Source organism: Miscanthus floridulus, chromosome 10, assembly GCF_019320115.1.
Source record: "Miscanthus floridulus cultivar M001 chromosome 10, ASM1932011v1, whole genome shotgun sequence".
Lineage (NCBI taxonomy): Eukaryota > Viridiplantae > Streptophyta > Magnoliopsida > Poales > Poaceae > Miscanthus > Miscanthus floridulus.
The window spans coordinates 78639830-78665214 of NC_089589.1; the positions used below are offsets into that span (position 1 = coordinate 78639830).

The following is a 25385-nucleotide window of genomic DNA, read 5'->3' on the forward strand; positions in this document are numbered from 1 at the left end:
TATCTTCATCCTTGTCGATTAGCAGGTCAAATCGACTGGCACGCTTTGGATATCGATTCGGGTATTAGCCCTTTGTGTTTGCAGATCACTTTTTGCATCAACAAATGTACTCACGGTGGTGCCGTTAAGTTATTTTGCAGGTACTTCGGCTTGATGACAATTGAGCTAAGCTCAATAAGTCAAAGGTTAGTAGACCTTAGAATGGGTGTTTCCAAGATGAGCTGCATGTTAACTCTGATAATGGTATATGAGCGATTGAGAGAAACTAGACGTAGAATGAGATGACTTGTAATCATGTTCACCAAATTTCTTATTTTTGAATGTAATGCCCAATGATGTTTCCATCTAATAATATACTAGTTGATAAGCACTAATGGTGTTATGTGATCACTTGATGATTGATTCGTGGTGTGTCACTCGACCATTAGAAAGATCCTGAAGAGGAGGTGCGGATGGCACTCTCTTGAGGGCCCTGCGTTGGTCGGGACAGGAATAGGTTGGTCGAGGGGACGACACCTGTGCTAGTCAAGGACGACCATGATATGACCTAAAATTGGCACATGATGTTGACAACACCCTTGAAGACAAGCTACTCCTGCAGCGAGGGTTGTCACCATGGAGTCAAGGACGACGGGAAGAATCACTAACCCACGGAGCGAGAATCGGTTGAAGACCCTGGTGAGGAGGCACCTGTGAGCAAAATAAGATGTGAGTACCCCTATATTGACCAGTCGACCAAAACAAGAATGAAAGTCAAGGATAAGGTATACCCTATAGGGTAGGAGCCCAATGCCAAAGGGTAACCCTGCTGTGCACTAGAGATGTTCAGAATCATCTTCAGTGGAATGGGGTCTGCACAGACAATACAAGGTAAATTAGAACCCAAATGATTGCAAAAGTATGACCCATGCAGTAAAGGGAGGATAACAAGTATAACTTTCACCTGCCCATGGAGATGGCTGTGGTGGAGCACCAAAGAACATCGATGATGACTCTCTTTCTAGAAACCCCCACTGACCATTGAAGGGCTGGTAGATCGTATGCTCTGTCTCTAGCACACCCTTGAAGTTAGTCACCTTGCGCAACTCCAAAGCCGTTATATAAGGTTGCAGGGCCAAGGTGAGCGTACATCCCTCTTGCACTCCATCATCTTGTTCACCATATCTAGTCTACCATGTTGAGCCTTTCCCCAGACATTACAACAGATATGATCTCAAGGAACAGCCAACCAATGGCATCATTGCTCCCCGTAGAAGGCACAATAGTCCGCCTTAGAACCCCATAAATAATCTTGGGAACTCTCCTTGATCAACCCTCCTAGAGGACCACAATTAGACTCCTCCTAGTAGTAAAAGACCTAAATCCCATCAGGCTACATGTTGGCGGTCCTTATCGACCAAATTCGACTGCCAATTAAGACACAAAAAGAGGAGAAATTAGCAATCTTAAACACATTTGTATTTACTATTGACCAAGTTCCACATGTATTTGGAGATCATTGTTTTGCAGGACATAAATAAAAATACATGGGAGATGGCAATGTTGTCATCTTACAATTATAGTCATACTTATGAACTAGAGTATAGTCTTTATGTGATGATCTTGACATATGAACTAGTGTATAGTTTATATGTTTTGAGAATGGCATACATGACTTTATGCTTAACCACTCATATAACTTATATAATTGGAATTAGAGCTAAGTTAAGGTGATGGTTCATTGTGCCTTTGGGTGTGCCCAAGTCCTTTACTTGTCGATCCGTAGGGTCGGAGTCTTCGGGGGATTTGGGTAGTTTCTGTATATGCAAGCGAGGTGCTTGGGTATGGAGAGACAGGTGGATGCATTGTCCTTCTCCACGGTTGAGGGGTAGGTGGCAGGTGGTGACAGCCCTGTCCGTCCCTTGTATTCCCCCATGTTTGTTTAGGGTGTAGGAGTCTAAATTGTCATATGAGGTTGCTGGCAGACCAGTACTCGGTGGCTTCCTGACTTGCTTCACACTTATCACTAAAGCTAATTATGTAACTTGTATGATTATAAACTAATCTTTGTATGACTATACTAGACCATGCCTGCTCTACTTAGGATTATTCTTTTATCCCTTCTTTTTATCCTTTGAGGAATGCCCAAGTGTGTGTTCACTATCATGAGAATACCATTCTTACCCCTGTTATAATCATTGGTGTACTTGCAAGTATATTATTCAAGTTCATATCCATACTAGACTCTTAATCAATATATGCCTTCTCTTGGGAAAAATATAAATAACAATACCCTGAATACTTCTGGTAAAATACTACAATGATAGCTTCGTGCGCTTGTGGATAAATATCTAAAATTGTTAAGGAACTATCAAGGCCTTACCTAGTGGCATTGCTCTTTATTAGCGATGTTGCTAAGTATTGCCAACAAAGTATTTCTGGCGCCTTTGCTAGTGATGGATTCTATCTCCGTACTTGGTGAATGCGTTAAGAAATACCAACAAGCATTTCCAGCATCGTTGTCGGGGATGGATTCTATCTTCGTACTTGGTGAATGTGTTAAGAAATACCAACAAGTATTTCTAACACCGTTGTCGGGAAGGCATATTGATTAAAGAATCTAGTAGGACATGTTCATGATAATATACATTTACAGTAGCCATTGTTTATGCAGGCTAACTTTGCTTGTTTTCTCCTGTTGTGGATGAAAACATGATAGTGTATGACTGGTTTTGACCTGCCAAACAACTACACCGAAGATCCGAAGGCACTCCTAAGGAAGATATGGTCCTGTGCCGCTTCTTCTTTTGCCACTCCACCGACAGACGAACTAGTCACCCCCGCATCATCCGCTACTCCAACTATGGCCAAGACACTCCGCGACTACTCTATCCCCGCTGTTGCTAATGTGCTCGTTGGGCTAGCTTCAACACTAGGAATGAGAACTTCGAGCTCCACACTAGCCTCATCTCGACGGTGCAGGCAAACTAGTTCTCTAGTTTGCCAAGTAAGGACGCGAACACGCATCTCCAACACTTCCTCGACCTGTGCGACACCATCGTTGTCGGTGCGAAAAGTGACCAATAAGTAAATATTTGTAGTTTTGCCATATTTTGTGATCGGATGTGGCCTAGCACTCAATGACACAGGATTTATACCGGTTTAGGCAACGCGCCCTACGTCCAGTTTTAGTTGGTCAGGGACTTTATTCCTGAGCCCAGATGCTCAAAGTTTGCTGTGGGGCTACAAACGAGTAGGAATAAGAAGGGGGGGGGGTGTTAAAGGCCCAGTTGGACTCTGAACCGAAGGGTCGAGAGTGATGGAGGCTCTAACATGTGCTGAGTATTGTAGCGTATGCTCTGTATAGCTTTAGAGTTCTAGAGCTATTGAGCTATTCGGGTTCTCTTTTTTGAGGGGAGCCAGAGAACCAGAGTTAGAATAGCCAGCTCGAGAGAGGAGAGAGCGTATCCCCTTTTATAGTTGAAGGGGATGGCCTTACAAGTCAGAGAAAGAGAGAATGGATACATGTGCTACCTAGTCTTGTTGCCCACGCTATCGGGTATGAGACGGTCATCGACGCCCATAATACTATTTATGTCAGACGCATGTGGCAGGCTCTACCATATTCGCCTAGTACGGCAAATGTCGGCGCCCACAATACTGTTTGTACTCTGACACGCCTAGAAAGTTGCATAGTGCCCATCTGGCATGGCTTGGTGGCACCGTCCTAAAGGTGCGCAGGGCATGGCAGGGTACGGTCATTGGTATTGCGGTTGACTTGAACATCTTACCTTATTTGCTTTGCCTGATCCCTAGGCCCTCACTGAGCGGGCGTCCCCGGTTGGTTGTTCCCAGTTGGCCCCGACCATGTTGGTCGAGGAAGAATCATGAGCAGAGGTCTGGCATATCCCTGGTCAGAAAAGGAGGTCAGAGTTGGACTGTGTCCCCACCTTGGCCAAGCCTTCCAGTCAAGGACCGGATCATTGTCCTGGCCTATCATTATGTATCTAGGCTGGCCCGGGAGGCGCTCGTTGTCACAATGCAGTCTGCTGGCCTGAGTTTTTTTACAGGGAAGCAGGTCCATTGGGGATCCTAGGTTTATGAACCCGACAGGAGCCCTCGAGCCCTTTTGGGACTTCTGTGAAGTCATGGAGGGGTTGTTTATACTCATTTCATGAGCATGCCCGGTGGGTGTAAGATCATGGGTCACCGTCGAACGAGACAGAGTGCCAACCCTAGCATCGGGTGTGGCCGAGGGGTCGGGTGAGGCGAAGCGCCAACCTAAGGTGTCGGGTGCGGTCGAGGGGACGGGCGAGGTGGAGCGCCAACCCAAGTGTCAGGCATGGTTGAGGGGTCGTACGAGGCAGAGCGCCAACCCAAATGTTGGGCGCGACCGAGGGGTCGAGCGAGGTAGAGTGCCTACCCGAGGTGTCGGGGCGCCAACCCAAGCGTCGATCGCGGCTGAGGGGTCGGGCGAGGCGGAGCGCCAACCCGAGGTGTCGGGTCACCAACCTAAGTGTCGGGTGCAGCCGAGGGGTTGGGCGAGGCAGAGCGCCAACCCAAGTGTCGGGCCAACCCAAGCATCGATCGCGGCCAAGGGGTCAGGCGAGGCAGAGCGCCTACTCGTGGTGTCGGGACGCCAACCCAAGCGTCAGGCATGACTGAGGGGTTGGGCGAGGCCAAGCGCCAACCCAAGTGTCGGGCCAACCCAAGTGTCAGTCACGATCGAGGGGTCAGGTGAGGCGGAGGGCCAATCCTAGGTTTTAGGGCGCCAACCCGAGCATCAGGCGCGGCCGAGGGGTCAGGTGAGGTGGAGCGCCAACCCAAGTGTCGGGCCAACACAAGCGTCGGTCGCAGCCGAGGGGCCAGTCGAGGTGGAGCACCAACCCAAGTGTCAGGCATGGCTGAGGGGTCGGTTTAGTTTCGTGTGGTGCCCCGTCCATGGTTTCCATAACTAGAGGGGTTGAGCTAACGTCGCTTGCCTCGATGGTTCAAGTGACACGCTCGGTGAGCTTAATAACGGGTACATTCGAGTGGAATCCAGGTTCGTCATTTGTAATGGGGTCGGCATAGCCCTCATGTGGAATTCCACTATTCGTTAACCCACCTCCCGGCAGATGCCTAAGCCATTCCAAAGATCAACTTAGGTGGCTCACTGGCCTCCCCTTGATGGAGATTCTGTGGGCATGGCTCGAGGTCAGGATCAAACGAGAAGGTCAAGATGACCCTGTCCGCTTCAAAGCAGATTGGGCGAGGGCCGCTAGGGCTCATCTACGTTTTCTCCCCTGACTCTATTTGACACGAGGCGGCCTCGAGCCCTTCGCGGGCCAGCCTTCGAACCCTGGTCGGTCATCGCTCATATCGAATGAGGCGACTACCGCTTCGTGACGCAACGCGAGGCGTTGTGCTGCAACAATTGCATATGCGATGCTTGGATGTATGGGATGAATGTATGGATGAATGTATGAATGTATGCATGAAAATGGATGAATGAATGATCTTGCACTAGAAAACAAAAAGGGGTTTTTTGGTAAAGTTACCTCGATGGCTCAAGTGATGGGTTCAGTGAGCTCTTATCGGATATGTCCGAATGGAATCTGGGCCTGTCGTTCATGATGGAGTTGGCATAGCCCGCATGAGGCATCCCACTGCTCCTTACCTGTCTCTCGGCAGTCGCTCGAGCCATTTGATCGCCACAGGGGACCCGTTTGATGAGGACATCACTTCTTTAGAGGTACCCGCTGATCCTCCAACCGTCATGCAAGGTCCAATGACCCGGACTCGAAAGCGACAACTCAATTTAGAGGTGACCTCGTTCTTAAGCGATACTTTTCATACTTTTGAGAATAGACTACTACCTAATGATGTTATCTTGCTTAGGAACATTGGAGAGGGTCATGAAGGACTTAGAGGAAGTGGTGGAGGTAATGATGACCAGCAAGGACGTCCAACACAAGCCGGAGGCCTAGTCCAACAAGAATTCAAGTCTGCCTCGGCCTCCAGGACCAGTCTGACTTAAACTGGTCACCCAGGACGCATCTAGACTCCGTTTTCGACGATCCAATATGGATGGAAAGCTAATTTGATAAGAAAGCCAATCCAAGTAGTATCACGTCAAAAGCAGTTCGGAATCAACAGGAATCATGGTCACAAGATAGCGTCCAGAATCTACTAGGGTGCTGCAACACAGTCTTTTGGTCCGTTGGACCATGTATCGTGTTTGGGCCCATTAGGGGTGCGTCCAGGGGTCTTGCACGACCCTAGAGTCTTCATAAACAGCTGTTGCTCCTCCATTAGGGTTCGGGTTTTGCTTAGATTATTCTGTCAAGAACAGTTTCGCCGTTCATTGGTTTGTGAGACCCCAACTTCGTGAGATTAATCATCCATCTGCAATTTGGCTACGTTCTTTCTTATTCTTGCTTGTGTTCTTTGTTGCACAGGCAGGGATTAGCCTTCTTGGTGAGGTCAACCTAGTCTGAGACTTGGTTGATAACCAGAGGAGCTGTGGTGCTAAGATTGCAGGGTTCGATCTTTCGGTCTAAAGCCGGATTGGTGTGTCATTCTCCGCCACAACGAAAGTTACCACCACCTGATGGAAGATCAGGATCCTCATCTCCATTACTGTTAGCCTCCCCTCGATGGAGATTCCATTGGTGGCCCCTTCCAAACCTTGCCTGGGAAGGTGGAGAGTCGTTTGCGTGCAGTTGCGCCTTGTTTCATGTGCTCGGGTTGCGGTAGTGGTGGGCCCTACCTAGGCCATGTCCCGTTAACCAGGCGATGTTTCACCGGGTAGGGCATGTCCCATAAGCCAGGGGCCACATCCCGCCGCACACCTTCCCTCATTAAATAGGTGGAAGGGAGAGGGTTTTCCTCCCATTCGTTTGTCTTTCTCCAACTGCTGCCTCTTCTCCTTTCCCTTTTTCGCCAAGCCCGTTCGTGCGCTGTGGCGGTTTCTAGGAGAGAGGAGGGTAAACCGAGGGAGAGAAAAAAAAACTCACAGATTTGTCTGTAAATCTAAGGTGCGATGTCGAACTGGAGGCCTTCCTGCGTGGATGAAGAGGTGCTGGCCACCTTCGTTGAGAAGGGGCTGCTCCCGTCGAAGGAGGTGGCGCATTGGAGGGCTCCTGCACCGGGGGAGCTTGTTCTACACCCCCAGGCCAATGAGGTCATATCCTTCCTCGCCTTCCATGAGCGTGGGCTTAGGTATCCCGCGCACTAGTTCCTACACGGGCTCCTCAATGAGTGGGGTCTGGAGTTGCAGCACCTCAATCCTACTAGGGTGTTATACATCGCTGGCTTCGTCACTGTCTGCGAGGCCTTCCTCGGGATGGAGCCGCATGTGAACCTCTTCCGGTGAATCTTCAGTGGGCGAGCCCTATCCGAGGGGAAGCTACCTAGAATCACGTTGGTTCGGGGGTTTGCCTTGTAGAAGAAGCTAAAGCCATCAGCCCCCTACCCTGCGTACTCCCCCTATGACTCCAACGGGGGGTGGCACGGTGAGTGGTTCTACATTAGGAACCCGGTGGAGGCGCCATTCCCGATGTTAACCGAAAGAAGGCCGAAAATGATGGAGAGCTGGTCGTGTTGTCCCACTGGTCGGCAAAACAAATTGGAGGTTATCAAGACAAAGCTTCAGAGGCTTGTGCAGCATGGTCTCGATGGGTTGTGGGTCTTCCATACCTTCTTCCACCGTTGGGTCGCAACATTGGCGAAGAGAAGGCGACCGATGTGGGAGTACTCTGGCCCAATAGATCCTGACCGCGCATCGCTGGAGGAGTTGCCAAAGGATGAAGTCCAGAGTTGACTCAATCAGGTGCTGCAATTGAGGGATAAAGACTCCCTCGAAGGGATGCCCAGACCTCTTCACACCACGAAGCTATCCAATCTAGTATGCCCCTTTTCCCATGACCTTATCCTCCTTGTTTTGATGTTTTGATTGATTTCGAGTTGCCCATTTTGAAGGGACTCTCGGGCTATAAATCTCGGCCGCATCTTCTAAGGGGGCTAGAGGGCGTAGCTCGGCAAGCTACCTAGAGGGAGGCAGTGCTTGCCAAGAAGAATAAGAAAGCCAAGAAGGCCCAGAGGAGGTTTGAAAAGAAGAAGATCAGCCAGCTGAAAGCTCTAGTTTGGTTTTGGTTAATTGATGAAACCCTAAGTGCTAACCTAGTTTATCAAGATGATTATGAGATAGGTAGCATTACTCCAAGTGATGAAGCAATGGTGAAGATCATGACAATGGTGATGGCATGGTGATGGTCAAATGCTTAAACTTGGAAAAGAAGAAAGAGAAAAACAAAAGGCTCAAGGCAAACATATAAAATGTAGGAGCCATTTTGTTTTAGTGATCAAGACACTTTGTGAGTGTGATCACATTTAGGATAGATAGCCATACTATTAAGAGGAGTGAAACTCGTATTGAAATGCGGTTATTAAAGTGCCACTAGATGCTCTAATTCATTGCATATGCATTTAGGATCTAGTGAAGTACTAACACCATTAAAAATGTTTGTGAAAATTTGCTAACACATGTGCACAAGGTGATACACTTGGTGGTTGGAACATTTGAGCAAGGGTGAAGAAGTTAGAGTTGAAATGGAGTTGGTCAAAATGTTGCTGGCGTCGGTCTACTGACCGGACGCTGGGTCACTCAGCGACCGGACACTGAAAGGCTACGTCCGGTCGAACTTATAGGTCAGCACAGTATCCAGGGTTTTGCACCGGACGCTGAGGTGTGTCCGGTCGAAGAAAACCTAGTTTGGAACCTTACTATAAATGACCGGACGCTGGGGGTCCAACGTCCGGTCGCTACTTAGTCGTTGTGATCGGGTGGTTCCTGTTGAATGGACAATGACACATGGCTTACATCGGTTGACCGGACGCTGGGTCTAGAGTCCAGTCAGTCTGACCGGAGCGTCCGGTTAGCCCATAGTGTGCCCAGTGAAGGGGTACAATGGCTTTATTTCATGGGGGCTTCTATTTAAGCCCCATGGCCGGCTCAAGCTCAATCTCTTGCACATTTTCATTGACATAGCAACCTTGTGAGCTTAGCCAAAGTCCTCCCACTCATCTCCATCATTGATTCGTCATCTTTGTGAGATTGGGAGAGAATCCAAGTGCATTGCTTGAGTGATTGCATCTAGAGGCACTTGGTATTCGTGTTGTGCTGTGGATTTTGCTTGTTACTCTTGGTGGTTGCCACCACCTAGACGGCTCGGTGCAGTGGTGGAGGATCGGCATGTGTTGGTGATTGTTCGTGGCCGTCTCCGGTGATTGTGAGGGGAGTTGTACCTTCCCCGGCGGAGCACCGAAAGGTAACTCTAGTAAATTGCTCATGTCATTGAGTTACCTCACTTGTGGCTCGGTTCTTGTGGTGTCCTATCGTGTGGATGAGGTTTGTGAAACACCTCTTAGCCACCGAACCACCAAGTGTTGGTCGACACAACGGGGACGTAGCGTGTTGGCAAGCACATGAACCTCGGGAGAAAATTGATTGTCTCTTGTCTTTGGCATTCTCCCGGTGATTGGCTATATATTCATCTTGTGATTGGTTCATCCCCTACACGTCGGTATAATCACCCTACTCACTTATTTATATTCTTGCAAACTAGTTGATACAAGCTCTTTAGTGTAATTAGAATTGAGAGCTTGCTTTATTATTTACATTCATCTAGTTGAGCTCTTTAGAGTAGCAAGGTTGAGAGCTCTTAGTGAGTAATTACATAGCAAGTTTGTGTGCCTAAGTAATCATTGCAACTAGAATTGTTGGATAGGTGGCTTGCAACCCTTGTAGAGCTAGAGCAAGTTTGCATTACGCTATTTGTCATACTAATCAAATTGCTCTAGTTGATTTGTAGATTTTTAAATAGGCTATTCACCCCCCTCTAGCCATATTAGGACCTTTCACTAGCGGGTCCGAGCGTGTGAGAGCCGGAGTGACATGGAGGTAGAGCTCGAGTCGGAGGAGCCAATGAAGATGGGTGGTGACGTGAGTGCCTCCGAGGACAAAGGAGACAGGGGCACTGTCATGACCTCGGCGGAGCACCGTGTGCCTATGGCCACATCCATCAGCGGCGGGCGTGATACTGAGACACGCGGCGATGTTCCTAAGTCAAGGAAGCATGCCATGAGAGAAGACACTGCCCTCAAACGAGAGGCGAAGTGGGCGCGATCGCCACACCCTTTGGAGGCATCATCGGCTCCACCCCCCTACTCTGAGTGTGATGGACCACGCCGGTCGGTCAGGGGACGTGATCGTTCCCCTACATCATCGGGGTCGGTGCGTGTGCATGACCCCCAACGGGGAGATGCCCTACCAGTTGCTTTGATGGTTTCACCACAAGCTGGTGGTCATGTCCATTCGTGGATAGATCGGGGACCGGCCTGGTCGGCTCCTTCCTCGGCCAATATGAGGGGGCACGGGTCACGACCCACGAGCAGTCCTCATCCGGTTGGCTCGTCGTTAGCTAGTCGGGGCTTTAGGGCTCTGCCGCTGTCGTCTAGGTATGCATTCATACTCCCTCCTGTTCTCATAGGTGAGTTTTTGAGTGTGACTAACCCACGCTTGTTTGACAGCAGCCAGGGGCTAGCGGGACTGGGAATCTCCCCACCTCCCATGCGAGAAGAGTGGAGACCCAGCCTACAGCGGGTCTCGACGAGCGATGGAGGAAGTAGGCTGGCGGCGGTGCGACCTTCCCTATCGGGGGTTGCGTCTTCCCAGCCGGTTGCGAGCACGGCGACAATGACAGCGGCGGTAATGGTGGTGATCCCCATAGTGACTCTCGCGGTCCCTCCTCCAATGGCTGTGGAGGAGGAGAAGAGGGAAACCGGGCTCCCTTCCTCGCCCGGCGGAGGAGCGCACAGTTTGCCCGTCTGGTCAGAGTTGGAGGGGTCTAGAAGAATCGTGGCCAGACCGAAGATAGTGCATCCGCCGGTGGGCCATGGAGCCCTGGTGGTGGAGATGCCCCTCTCCAGCGAGAAAGACATCAAGATGGAGCCGCCGGCCATCCCGCCGTCCCAGGATATAACACCCTAAAATTAGCTACTTTTTAAAAAGAGTAAAATGATTTCTGTTAATTGTTTTGTGCTCATAAAAACATAGGTAAAATAAAATTTTCTTTGAATTAAAATCCAACATTAGGGTAGCAACATGTTTGTGCATACATACCGTTGCATTGGTACTTTTGTGATGAGTGATTTGGAAAATAAATTCTAATCTCAATCTTCAAAATATTATTTTCAAGTAGTGGTTTAAAAAGAATTTAAAAATTTGCAAAAACAAAACTTAGATAAGATGCTCTGTTTTCAAAATGCAAAGGCTTGGAAAAGATTTTAAGACGCGTTAGAACGATGACTCTCTTTCCGAGAATCTTTTTGACCTTTTTTGGGATTAAATTCCTATTTCTTGGAGCTTTGTCTTTTTCCTTGATCAATACAAAAGTCTTTTCTAGGAGCTAAAACCACTTTGGTTGTGTTCCTTATCCTTCCATCTATCCCTAGGAATTTTTATGGAATTTTTTGGAGCTCAGAGATATTTTTCGGAGCCTAAATAATAATTTGAGACTTTTCTGGAATTATTTTAATTCTGAAAATCAATTATTCCTAAAAATAATAAATATCTCCACTTTCCAAAATCTCTAAACCCTGCATGTATATATATGTCGATGTTCGTCTCGACGCGAGGATTCCAGAAGTACATCCCGTTTTTCGAGCCGCCACTCGTAGCCCCGCAGATCGGACGCTGAAGTTCGGCACAGCTAGGTTTCCGGCAAACTCTTCGGCGAGCTTTTCTAGCCAAACCTTCATGTTCTGGCATCAACCACCACCACCACAAGGTAGATCTCGTCGTTCTCTATACCGTAGTGTATCCCTTTTATCGAATCCATCACCGTATGACCGTTTTCCCGTTCGTTTTTCTTTTCCGGTGAGGAGCACCATGGTCAGCCATGTTCTTCGTCTTCTCCGGCCACCCCGTCGCCCTGTGCCTCTCCTTTGGGCATGTCGCGCCTCAGGACGAACAGCCCCCGCGCCTCCTGCGCCGCCGCCTTGGCGCAGCCGAGTGGGCCCAACCCATCCTGTGTGCGAGCCCGCGCTATCGTGGCCTTGCGCCACCCGCCGCACCACCAGCTGGCCCGGCTGGCAGAGCCCTGGGCGGAGTCCCTCCCCTCCGCATGATCAGCAGCACCTCCATGGCCACGATCGGCTACAGCCCAAGGATGAATATGATCATATTTACAGTTTTGCCACTAGTTCGTTAATCTATGCTATTTCTCTGTTTTAAGTTCGTTTCAGTTCATTCTAGTTACGTTAGATTCGTGTCGTCGAGATCTACGCAGTAGAGTTATTAGTTTATATGTCACATGTTTATGAATTTATTTTAATAAAATATTAATTGTGTCATAATTAATTAATCGTTGTTTAAAAAATCGATTTAGGTTTTTTATTTCAATTCGATTGCGCGAGTTTCATCGCAATGTGTGATACGTGTTAGCAACGATGTTTAACATGTCTCACATCTTGGAAATTTATAAGTTAAATATTAATTTGATTAATGATTATTCAATAACTTTTTAATTAAAAGCAATTTAAGTTCTAATTTCTGTTTTGCACCGTTTAAGTTGCGTTTGATTCGTGCCGACGTGAACTATATGTTAGTGGCAATGTTTTTCATGTCACATGTTTTTTCATATGTAGCTAAATATTGAAATGATTAAATATGCGTGCAAATAGTTTTATAATTAGTAATATATGTTTTATATCTCGGCAATTTATGTATAATATCAATATGATTAATCGATGATATTAATATGTTTCTAAAATATAATTTGCTTAGTTTAACAACATGTCATATACAATTCGATTAGGTGCTCTCACATGTCAACTTGTATTTGCAAGTTAAAATTGAATTAGCATAAAAGGTATCGAGATATTTATAAATAAAATTTGATTAGTTAAACACGTTGCATACGTGATAAACTCGGTTAGTTGTTTTCACATATACTTTATTTTGCAAAGATGTAGCTTAACTTGATTAAATTATATGACATTGTTTAGGAATAAAACATGGGTAGTATCAACTCGGGCTTTGGATTAAATTATGTTTAACTAATTCAAATTAATAACACCTTCACATGGTTTTTCTTAATTAAAACAAATCAAGCATTTAGGCTTTTCTTTTATAATATAGAACTCCGGTAGTTGTTTCTTTTGTACCATAGTTTCATTATCGGTGTGTTATATGCAGTGGTGTTAGTGGTTCTCATGTTACTCAAATGTGTTTTGGCAGTTAAAAAGTTAATTGTATTAATACTATCACTTGCATCGTTTTTGAAATATAAAATCAATATAGGTTTTATACTATGCTCTTTCTTAAGCAATGAATCAAGTTGATTAATGAAAATATTTACATGTGTTTCTACAGTTAAAATAAGTTAAATGGATTGGTTTTATTTTCCGTTGCACTGAAAATCCTTCTATAGTCGCTTTTTCGTTGAATTGCATGTAGCGTGTCTTTTGTGTTTGTGTGTTCGTAGCGATACGTCATTTTGCTTATTTTATTGGTTGGTGTACTGTTCTCATATATTCTTGTTTGTATGCCATGTATGGATGTATGTGTGGTGATAAATGGTTCAGTCAATCGGTGAGGTTTACGTGGTGATTAAGAAGCTGTTCTCTGAAGACTAGAAGCTGAGAATTGAAAGCAGAAGATTGAAAGATGAATACTAAAGGCTTTTGAGCGTATTGCTTTGGAGGAAAAGCAAGTTAAGGCAAGTATAATATGAGGCTCCTTGTTACCTATTCACTTTAATGCAATCTCAATTCATATGCATATGTTAATGAACCGCCTAGAGTCTATTTACCTTGATATTGATTATCATGTCCTTGATTTACCTATGGGTTTTGCATGTGGATAGTATGCTCAGTTTGCTCCAACTAATATTGACTAAAGAATACAATTAAAGATATATGCAACATGGTATTAAAAGATGCTTTTTAGCAACATGAACAGAAGGGGGCTAGAGCATTGGACCTTTTTGGGTGCTCTAGTCTGCCCTCCATAAGGACTGAATCTTAAAGCTGCAAACCAGGACTTACCATACAACTATGAGAACTACATGGCTCTGGTCTTAGCCTAGTATCTTGATATGTTCTAGTTCATTAGCAACTTACCGAAAGGGCAAGAGGGGGGCACTAGTTGGTATGTTTCTTTTTCTGCCAGGGTGTGTACTATGCCGTGACCATAAGCACCACTCCTAGAGGAGGGCTGCATATGGCTAGATGGCTAAAACCTTAGCGACTGCTACTTATTAGAACGACTGGTGAAAGCTTCATAGTGATCCCTGTCGAGTTATCTTGGAAGTGAGTCAAGAGGCTAATCACCTCGGTTAAAGGGCAATCATGGCTCGTGGTGAAAGTATACAAACTCTACAGAGTATAAAACTGATATATCAGCCATGCTCACGGACACGAGCGACCTAGATCCTTTTTGAGATAGATGGTTCTATAGATGGTTTGGGATATGATCAACCTTGATGTTAAATATATTTTCACCATGGGAGCTTAAGCATAACCTAGCAACATAGGTTTAACAAATAAAATGTGACCAACTAAAAGTGATTACCATAGTTCAGTCGTGTCTAGCCTTTTGAGCCTTGTATCCCCTCATGTTATACTTGTTAAGTATGGTGCGCTCACACTTGCTTTACAATCAACAAAAATCCCAGATGGGTACCAGATGGTGGATCAAGTGAAGAGTTTCTTATGGAGTCCATAAGTACCAGGCGAGTGTTTCCCCTAGTCAACCGTCCCTATGGAGTATGGAGTCCCAAAGAGGAGATTAAGAATAGTTTCTGCTATGCTTCTATAATAGTTGTAAGTCCTCTTGTAATTATGATCGATATATAATAAAGCATTGTTCTTGATATTCTCCACATTTGTCGCTATATGTGTCGTGTGGACATCCTGGGTACACATATAGTTACCGCTTGATATTCTTTGGAAAACCAGGTGCAACACGGGAGCTGGTGATGATCCGGTCGTCGCAAAATACTGCGATGGCCGAATCTTCTAGTGGGTTAGGGGCGAGCCACGAGCTAGTGTGGCCTTGCCCCTAGGAGCCGAGAAAGGCCTGGTTCATCCTTCATGACGAGGAGGAGGTGAAGCTCTAGCACCTGCTCAGAGAGAGAGGACTATCGATGGAGTCTGATGTATCCCTTACCAAGACGAGGCTCAAGGAGGCCTTGGAGAGAGTTGAGATCATCCATCAAGCTATGATAGTCGACCTGCCACACATCACAGAGGTAAGTTCTCTACATTTTTGGTGTTGTCCTTGCCTCCTTAGCCTTTCATTGGTTGTCTTACCATGTCTGCTTCTTGCCTCATAGGATTTAGAGATGATGTCGATCCGTAAGTCCCGATTTCTTTAGGAGGAGCATGGTCGGATGGATCAAGAAGCAATGGCATCGCGACAGGTTGAGCAGCTCAGGCACCAGCTAGAGTCTGCCCCCCGTGAGTCCCAAGACTGGGCGGCCGAGGTGATGAGAGCACGGGAGGTAGAACTGCATACGGTCGAGTGGGCGACTGCTGCCGAGTGAGAACTCAACGCGCCGAAGGTCCACTTGGTGGAGACTGAGGCGGTGCTTCAGAAGTCTTAGGAGGCTCTGGAGGTGGAGCGGAAGGCCTAGTTGGACGCTGAATAAGAAGTGGTTGCACTGCAGGGGTAGATGCTCAGGGCAGAGGAGTCAAACGCTCGACTGCTCGAGAGGGTGACCCAGCAAGAGGAAGGGCTCGCTATTCTCGAAAGTGCCCATCTTGGTATGTATCTGTTTCGCCTCTAGTTGATGCCATGATTTTTTTCATTCCTTTGCTTCTAAATTTGTCGTCTTTTTCTAGAACTAGGTGGAGAGATCGGCTCTCTGGAGCAAGACCTGGAGACGGCCAAACAACAGCCAGTCAGGGCATGGAGGCGCTAGCCTAGTCCCTTGGGGAGCGACACACTCTTGAGGGAGAGCTCAACTAGATTCACAACATCATGCAGGTTGTCATCTCCGAAGTGTTTAGGTCAGTACCGAGCACCGGTATGCCCACCGTCTAGCTGGCGGAGGTCCTGAATGAAGTTCGGGCGCTCATCTCCGATGGCATGTTCTATGGGACATTAGGGGTGTTGACCTCGGTGGCGACCCATCACCCCAATCTGGACATCGTGGCCATCTATAGAGGGTATGACGACAGGTGGAGCATAGATGAAATCCATGCGCTGTGGGAGAGTTTGGTGCCATATGCACAGATGGTCGCCGAGCAGGTCACTGCGCAGTGGGTGATAGAGGCCCGTCGTTCGACCGTGGCTGAAGACGTGCTGTGGGAAGATTTCATCCAGCCTGTGGAGGGAGTGGAGACTGAGTTAGAGGCAAGCATTGTCCCACTTCTGACTGAGCCGAATGTCATCCCAACCAAAAGTGAGCTGCCTTCATCCTCGTTGATCGTACCGTCAGGCAATGCCGTCGGGGGGCCATAGTAGAGTTTAGAGTAGAAATAGTCATTATATGTAAAAGATGAGTTCATGGGGAAGCCCCCATGTGAACAGTTTTACATTCATGAATATTTCCATTTTGTTTTGTGATGAAATCACTTGTGAGGGGAAGTATGTCCCATCTGCGCTTGTTTTTACCCTAGCGTAGTTTTGTTTTTTGTTCTTTCTTTTTCTTACCTGCCCGTTGACTCATAGGCTACAACCTTAAGAACCTAGGTGTGGCCCGCAAGGCTTAGCTGCTCATAACCGTAGATCATGGCGTGGTGTGATTGGTCGGGAGTTCAAAACACAAGTTACGTAGGGTAATCAAAGGAATGGAATGCCCTTTCGTTTGGGCAAAAATTATTACTATTATGATAGTAAAAAGGAGGGTGGTGTCGCACCCTCATGGAGCCCCCGAGCGACCTAGGCCGAGAGTGCTTGGGTTGGGGTGCTGTAGGAGCAAACGTTGAATGGAAAGAAAAAGTAAGACTGAGCTTTAGGGGAAGAAATGACATAACTATTCGATGTTCCATGTGTTGCTGAGAACGTTGCCATTGTCGTCCTTCAGCCGGTAGGCGCTCGGTCAGATCACCTCGGTCACCATGTAGGGTCCTTCCCATGGTGGAGAGAGCTTATGTTTGTCCTTGGTGGACTAGGTCCTCCTAAGTATGAGATCACTGACCTCGAGGATCCTCCCCTTGATTTTTCTTTCATGGTACTTATGGAGAGTTTGCTGGTAGCGAGCGGAGCGAATGACGGTCGTCTCACAAGCCTCCTTGGGTAGGTCGACCGCGTCTTGCTGAGCCTCCACAGCTCGGTCTCGGTCAAAGGCCTTCACTCTCGGGGTGTCGTGATCGAGGTTGGAGGGCAACACTGCTTCAACTCTGTAGGCCAGGAAGAAAGGTGTGAACCCCGTGGATCGCTTCATGGTTGTTCTCAGGCTCTATAGGATCGCTAGGACCTCTGCAACCCATCGCCCGACATACTTATTGAGTTGGTCGAAGATGTGGGGCTTGAGTCCTTAGAGGACCATGCCATTGGCCCGCTCGACCTGACCATTAGTACGTGGATGTCCGATCGAGGCTCGGTCAATCCTGATGCCGTATCCATCATAGAAGTCTAGGAACTTCTTCTCAGAGAAGTTTGTTTCGTGGTCACTGTTGATACAGTTAGGAACACCAAAATGATAGATGATGTCAAGGAAGATGTAACAGAACTGACCAATTATACGAAATTAAGTAAGAAAATCATCCACCATCGCAGACGATTTAGCAAACTTAAGCCCGTATAACCCGGTAGTCCGTGAAATCACGAAGGATTTCAAACCAACTTCCATTCCAGCCAAGATCGTAATAAGTTTAGCGGTCACCATCACATATTACATAAAAGTTCACAATCACAAGTACATCAGAGTTTCAACATAGTTATTACAAAACCAGTTCGAATAAAAGTAGAGGAAGTCATTTGTTCGAACCACACACACACACTCACGCGGAGTTTAAATATAGTGCCAGCGAATGATCATCTCCAACAAAAACATCAGATGAGACGTAAGGAATGACCATGCCCATGGTCCTAAGCATCACCCATCGCAAGATAAAGGCAGTTGATACAGTAGCCGTAATACACCTGCCCATCTGCAACAAGTGGGAATAAAACCCTAAGTACGAGAAGGTACTCAGCTAGACTTACCCGACATAACCAAAAATAAATGACACCAAGGATTATGAAGGGCTTTATAGTAGGGTAGCTGACTCATTTGCAAAAAGAAGCATTTTTAGCATTTCAAGAACCTTTCAAAAAGCATTATTGCCAAGTTAATTATTATTAACCTGTCGACTAGATTTGCACCTATACTAGAGTAAACATGTGATTAAGCAGATAATGATAACCAATGATCATTAAACAACTTCCATACTGTCATATTCATTATAACTGTCCAAGTGTTCCATAACATTTACTACGATGAAGTAACTCAAGTCAAGTGCTCACTATCCAGGAGCGATGGCAATTCGAATCGATTCCTAATCAGCTGGTGATTTATTCCTTACACAAACCTCACTCACCCGCTAAAGTGAGATATTGATCACCGAGTCAACTTTCCAGGAATCTCGAGTTTGCCAGGAACCACATGTACCCGAGGGCCGACCGACTGCACTTTGGTCTTATCATCCCGCCCCCGTGTCCTACCACACCTGCTCTGGCACAGTGCGTTGCGAGCAATCTACTCGGCCTGAAAAATCTCCCAGCTTCACGGTCGGAAGGTACTTTATCTGGCCAGCTAAATGTAAGGCATGCGTTCAACATGACTCGAGGCCTAACAACGGTCGGTCCTTAATCGACACAGACGGAAAGCACTACAGTCCAAAACTCTGCAAGTTTCCGTCCGGTCTCAACTTCATTTAACACTTAGTTATACCATGACTTCATAGTCGTCCAAGCAGATCCAGGTAACCACCTATAGCCCGCAGGTGACAGGAAATCACCTGACTTCTACCGGTCTAAGCCAGCTAAGCATTGACTCGACTACGGATACCAGGGTAACAAGGATATAGTATAACAAAGGTAAACAAGGTATAATGCAGCAACGGTTGCAAACAACTCCTAAATGTAATGCATCAATTAAAGTAAAGCATTTAATTAATAATTGCAAACCGGAAGAAAAATGCTCCGGGGCTTGCCTCTCTCGAAGGAGCTCGGACGGTGATCGGGGCACTCCAGAAGTTCCTCAACGTCCTCCTCGTCGGCTTCTGGCACTTCCTGCGGCTGCACCTCGAACTGCTCCTCGGGCTCCTCGGGTATGATGACTGGATTCTCGGTTTGCGATCCTGTATGATGCAATGCGCGTAAGTGCTTATGCAAATGGTGCATCGAAGGAGATGAATGCAATGGATATGTTTAAATGCAAGGTAGTCAACATCATCCAAGAAAATATACTACAAGCACATGTCATCTACTGCATTCTCTTCTACTACTAATATGTTTAAGTCAACACACCTTATCAAATGCTTCAAAGATACGCCAAAGCTATTATTATTAACTAATCTTGTATTAAAGAGGATTATTTTATTTCCTTTTTAAATTAGGGCTACAACAGCAATCTATTTTTCTAGTGCTTATAAAAATCTGAGAAAATTACAGTAGCATAGTACTACCCTAATTAGACTACCATCAGATTTTCATGGTGTTTGAATGAGTGGATTAGCCTACACAAAAATCACAAGCTATGGCATGATTTTGTACATAAAAATACTTTGAACTGTGAAAAGTGTCAAACAATAGAATTAATATTTTTCCTAGGTTCTTCATAGCATATAATGACTGTACAAAAATTGTCACATCCATGTTTTATACAAAATTTGCTCTCTAGCTAAAATAACAAAAATCAGCTATTAAAGGTACTTGAACTATACCTAAAAATTTTCCCATAGCACATGCATGAAACATATTTTTCCTAGGAAATACATGACATAAGAAGATTAACAAACTTGGAATCATATTTTTCTATAGACTATAGATTTTTCTACATATTTTTCAAGTTATCAGCAATATTCATGATTAAATAAAATTCTACAGCAAAGTATCTCAAAAATGACATGCACAATTTTTCCCAAGTAGATTTGATGATAAGGAACCTAGACAAATTTATTTTAACAGATTTGGAACAACTTTGAGTATCCAAACATTTTTCAAACCATTTCAAATTTCAAATAATAAAGAATAAATGGAAAACAATTCATTTAAACGCTACTGGGCCAGCCCGCTGGAAATCAGCTGGCCCACGGCTGTTTTCGGCCTGCGCGGCCCAAGCGCAAGAGAGGGGAAGACGGCCCAGCAGGGCGTCAGCCCACTGCCGCTCGGCCTGGCCGGCCTGGCTGGCTGAGGCAGAGGCCTCGCCGGTGCTTGCGCTGGTGCGGCGGCGCGGCTCGGCCACGAGGCCGGCGGCCATCTCCGGCCATGGTAGGGTGAGCTGGCGAGCGCACGTGATGCGCGAGAAGACGGCGAGTGCGGTTGGGTAGCTAGGCGGGGCTGGAGAAGAGAGGAAAAGTGACTTCCATGGCGGCCGAGCACGACGGCGCCATGGCCGTCGGTGGCGAGGCTCGGGGAGGCTCAACCTAAGCTCGGAAGGCAGCGCAAGCGCGAGCGCGACTTGAAGGAGGGTGAGGCAGAGCTGCGGGCGCGCGATTTTCGGCCGAGGTGGAGGAGCCACGGCGAATTGCGCCGACGGGTGCGTGGCGCGGCGAGGGGCAGAGCTTGGGGCTCTCGGCTCTGGCGGAGAGGAAAGCAGCACGGGAGGGAGTGAGCAAGTGCACCAGCACCAGCAGGTGTAGGCGGGCACATGGGCGCGTGCGTAGGCCGGCTGCGACGCGCGGCGACGTCGACGGCGCATGGCCGCCATGCGGCGGGCGAGCTCTGCCGCGGTCGGGCGCGTGGCGCGGCACGACAGCGAGCAGGCGCGCGGAGGCAGGCCAGCGCGGTGCTGGGCTGGGCCGAGGTGAGGCGAGGCGCGTGGGATGCTGGCTGGGCTGGCTTCGGCCACAGGCCAGAAGTGAGGCGGCGGCCCGCGAAGGAGAAAAATCCTTTTTCCAAATCTATTTTCAAGGAATTTTTAAATGCCCTCTTTCAAATATTATTTTGAGCGAGAAAATGACCTCTTTTGAAAATGTACCAAAAATAAAAGTTGTTTAGAATTTAAGTCTCTACAACTTTGTTTTTATGACCACAGCCAAATTCTTTCTAGATTTTGAATTGTAAGATCAAAGTCCACGTTTAGCTCAAAACCCTAATTTTAGGAATTTATTTTTGAAGCCAAATTTTGAATTAATTTGAATACAAACATTGCTCCAAAAATTGAACTAAACATTGTTAGATGATTTACAATAGTAGCCAAACATGTTTTACTAACCTAGCAAGAAAAATTCAGGGCAAAACAATTCTTAAACAAGTGTATGCAACATTCAGGTTTCATGCATGTTTCAGATGTTTCAAAACAATGTTTCAATTGTTATTCACATGATTAGGCATGTATGATTTGGATGCTTGATGATGCATGATATGTGTGATTTGCAGTGCCTAAATGCAGGCATAACACTGGGGTGTTACAGAAGAACTTGACCGCCTCTTCTGAGTGAATGTTGGTGATGGGCTTCGCCTCTATCCACTTGGTGAATTTGTCCACCACTATGAGTAGATGAGTGAAGCCACCTGAGACCTTTTTGAGGGGTCCAACCATGTGAAGGCCCAGACCACGAATGGCCAGGTGATGGGGATGGTCTAAAGCTCCTGTGCCGGCAGATGAGTTTGCCAAGCATAGAACTGGCATCCTTCACACCAGCGGACAACCTCCTCTGCATCTCACAGCACGGTGCGCTAGTAAAAACCTTAGCGAAAGGCTTTCCTGACCAGCGATCTCGGGGCCATGTGATGTCTGTAGATTCTGGCATGGACTTCGAGAAGAAGTTGTTTCCCTTGGTCGGTCGGGATGCACTTCATGAGTATTCTCATTGGGCTCCGCTTGTAAATTTCGTCACTAATGGTGATGAACGTCTTGGTGTGTCAAGCGATTCATCATGCTTCAGTCCTTTCTGGTGGGAGAACCTCCTTGAGGAGGTAGGCGAGCAGTGGTGCTCTCTAGTTGACCGGATCGAGTGCAATTATCACGATGTTGGTGGGCGATGTCACCATGAAGACTCCCAGGTCAGAGCCGCTGAGCACTTGGTCGGGGTCAGGGCACGTCAGGAGGTCAGAGCCCCCACGTGCCAGATTAGTGTTAGAGTGCATCGATATTGGATCCTCTATAATGTAGGCAGATGGCTCATGGAGATCATTGATGAAGACCCCATCTAGAGACGGCACCTGCCTGGCAGCCAATTTTGTGAGGAAATCAATAGCATCATTGTCCTTTTGGGGGACATGATGCAGTTCGATCCCTCGGAATTTGTCCTCAAGCTTGTGCACCTCCTTGCAATATATTCCATGAGATGGCTCTTATAGGAGGACTCCTTCATGACTTGGTCGACAACCAACTCTGAGTCACCATGGACATACAGTCGCGTGGTGCCAAGCTCGATGGCGGTGCGCAGTCCATTGATGAGGGCCTCATATTCCACGATGTTGTTTGAGGCTAAAAAATGGAGACGGATTGTGTAGCAGAGCCTGCTCCCATCTAGGGAGATCAGAACCACTCTAGCCCCTAAGCCAGGCGCCATGACTGACTCGTCAAAGTACATCATCCAGTACTCGTGGGTGACATCTGGGGTCGGGAGCTGGACTTCCATCCATTCGGTAATGAAGTCAGCAAGAGACTGAGACTTAATAGTAGTGCGGGGGATATACCTAATGTCGTGGCCCATGAGCTTGAGCGCCCACTTGGAGATCTGACCCATGGCATCGTGGTTGCAGATGATGTCTCCCAGCGGGTATGAGGTGACGACCATGACTTCATGGGCGGTAAAGTAGTGCAGGAGCTTCTAGGTTGCCATCAACACAGCGTATAGAAGCTTCTGAACCTGGGGGTATCGAACTCTGGCATTAGTGAGTACCTCACTAATGAAGTACACTAGTTGTTGGACCTTTAGGGGGTGTCCTAACTCCTCCCTTTCGACGACTAGGGTGGCGCTCACAACGTGGTTGTTTGCCGTTATGTAGAGGAGGAGGGGTTCTCCTGTTTGGGAGCGACGAGGATTGAGGCCGACGTCAGTGATGTTTTGAGGCTTTCCAAAGCCTACTGTGCCTCCTCAGTCTAGATGAATGTGTCTATCTTCTTGAGAAGTTCATAGAGAGGCATCCCCCACTCGCCTAGTTGAGAGATGAACTGGCTCAAGGTGGCCAAATAGCTGGTGAGCCTCTGTACACCCTTAACGTTGCGTATAGGTCCCATGTTTGAGATGGCCATGATTTTTTCAGGGTTGGCTTCGATGCCGCCTTTGGACATGATGTATTCGAGTAGCTTTCCCTTTAGAACCCCCAAAACACATTTTTTGGGATTCAATTTGATGCTGAACCTTCAGAGGTTTTGTGAATGTTGCGGCCAAGTTTGCGATTAGGTCGCTAGCTTGAGCCATTTTGACCACTATGTCATCTACATAGATGGTGATTGTTGGTTTTGGCCGCTCGACTTGGTTAGGCTAGTCAAGCAAGTTGATTTGATCGACGAAGCATCGCTGCATGCACTGTTGATAAGTGGCGCCAGTGTTCTTTAGACTGAAAGCCATGGTTACATAGCAGTACGAACCATACGGGTGATGAATGAAGTTGTGAGTTGGTCGGACTCTTTCATCATGATCTGGTGATATCCTGAGTAGGCATCTAGAAAGGAGAGGATGTCACATCTTGAAGTGGAGTCAACTATCTGGTCTATGCATGGCAAAGAAAAATGGTCCTTTGGACATGCCTTGTTGAGGCTAGTATAATCAACACACATTCTCCATTTCCCATTCTTCTTTTTCACAAGAACAGGATTAGCTAGCTAGTTGGAGTGGTATACCTCTTTGATGAATCCGGCTGCCAGGAGTTTGGCGATCTCCTCACCTATGGCCCTGCGCCTTTCATCGTCAAAGCGATGCAGGTGTTGCTTGGTGGGCTTTGAGCCCAGGATGAGGTGTAATGCGTGCTCAGCGACCTCCCTTGGTATGCTCGGCATGTCAGAAGGTTTCCACACGAAGACATTGTGATTGGCGCATAGGAAGTCAGCGAGCTTGCTCTCCTATTTGGACGGGAGCTTGGTCCCGACCCGCACCATCTTGGTCGGGTCAGTGGGGTCGATCCCCACTGCCTTGGTTTCCTTGATCGGGTGGAAGGCACTCAATTAGGTCAGCTCATTGCACTGTGGAACTGCTGGAGTCAACAAATTCCCGAGCTCTGAGAGCTCGACGGAGTTGATGACGATAGTGGCAAGCTCGTAATGCTCGTGGTCGCATGTGTAGGCGTGCAAAAAGGTGCTATCCATGGTGATGACGTCGTTTGGTCCTAGCATCTTCAACTTGAGATAGGTGTAGTTGGGGATCGCCATGAACTTAGCATAGCATGGATGCCTCAAGATAGCATGGTAGGACCCTAGAAAGTCCACCACCTCGAAGGTGAGGACCTCTAAGCAGAAGTTGGCTCGGTCACCAAACATATCGGGTAGGTCGATCTGCCTGAGTGGGTACGCCTGTGTCCCTAGGATCACACCATGGAAGATAGAGCTCACTAGGTGGAGCTCCGACCGGGGGATGCGCATGGCGTCGAGGGTGTCGACGTAGAGAATGTTGAGACCGCTGCCTCCGTCCATCAGCACCTTAGTGAGGCATTTCTTTTGGATGGGGTCGACGACAAGCGGGTAGCGACCTGATCAGGCGACGTGGGAAGGATGGTCTCTTCGATCAAAAGTGATCGGGGAGTCTGACCAGCTAAGGAAAGAGGGGATGGCTGACTCGACGGCGCATGCCTCTTTGTAGCATACCTTGTGCTAGCGCTTGGAGTGGATGGTGTCAGATCCCCCAAAGATCATGAGGCATTCCTCGGGGTCAGGGAAGCTATCATCATCCTTGCCCACTGTGCCTCCTTTCTTGGTCGCCTCCTCCTTGCCTTTCCCTTCCTTTGGCTTGCTAGCATGCCGGTGTGCCATAGAAAGCGCTTGAGGAGCTCGCAGTCCTTGTAGAGGTGTTTCATGGGGTAGGCATGGTTGGTGCATGGACTCTCCATGAGTTTGTCAAAGTGGTCGGGCTGGCCCTACTGGGGCTGCTTGCCTGCACGATTGGTTATGGTGACCAAGGCTGTGTTGGCCGGTCACCGCCAATCCTTCTTATTCTTCTTGCCCCTTTGTGTGGAGGAGCCTTCGCCTTGGTCCTCGCACTTGGCCTTGCCCCTATCCCAACCATCGCTAAAGACCACTCCGATCGCCTCCTCGCTGGAGTCA

General features: G+C 47.5%; 1 protein-coding gene across 1 annotated transcript; it reads right to left on the reverse strand.

Annotated features, from left to right (window-relative positions):
- Window positions 1-24293: 24293 nt before the first annotated feature.
- Window positions 24294-24758, reverse strand: LOC136488921 (uncharacterized). Its single transcript, XM_066485693.1, has one exon. The coding sequence runs from the start codon at window positions 24756-24758 to the stop codon at window positions 24294-24296; it is 465 nt and encodes a 154-aa protein (XP_066341790.1).
- Window positions 24759-25385: the final 627 nt, after the last annotated feature.

What these genes read in the sequence shown, in the direction of transcription:
- LOC136488921 (XM_066485693.1), bottom strand. Translation starts at nt 24,758, where the DNA reads ATGGACGGAGGCAGCGGTCTCAACATTCTCTACGTCGACACCCTCGAC.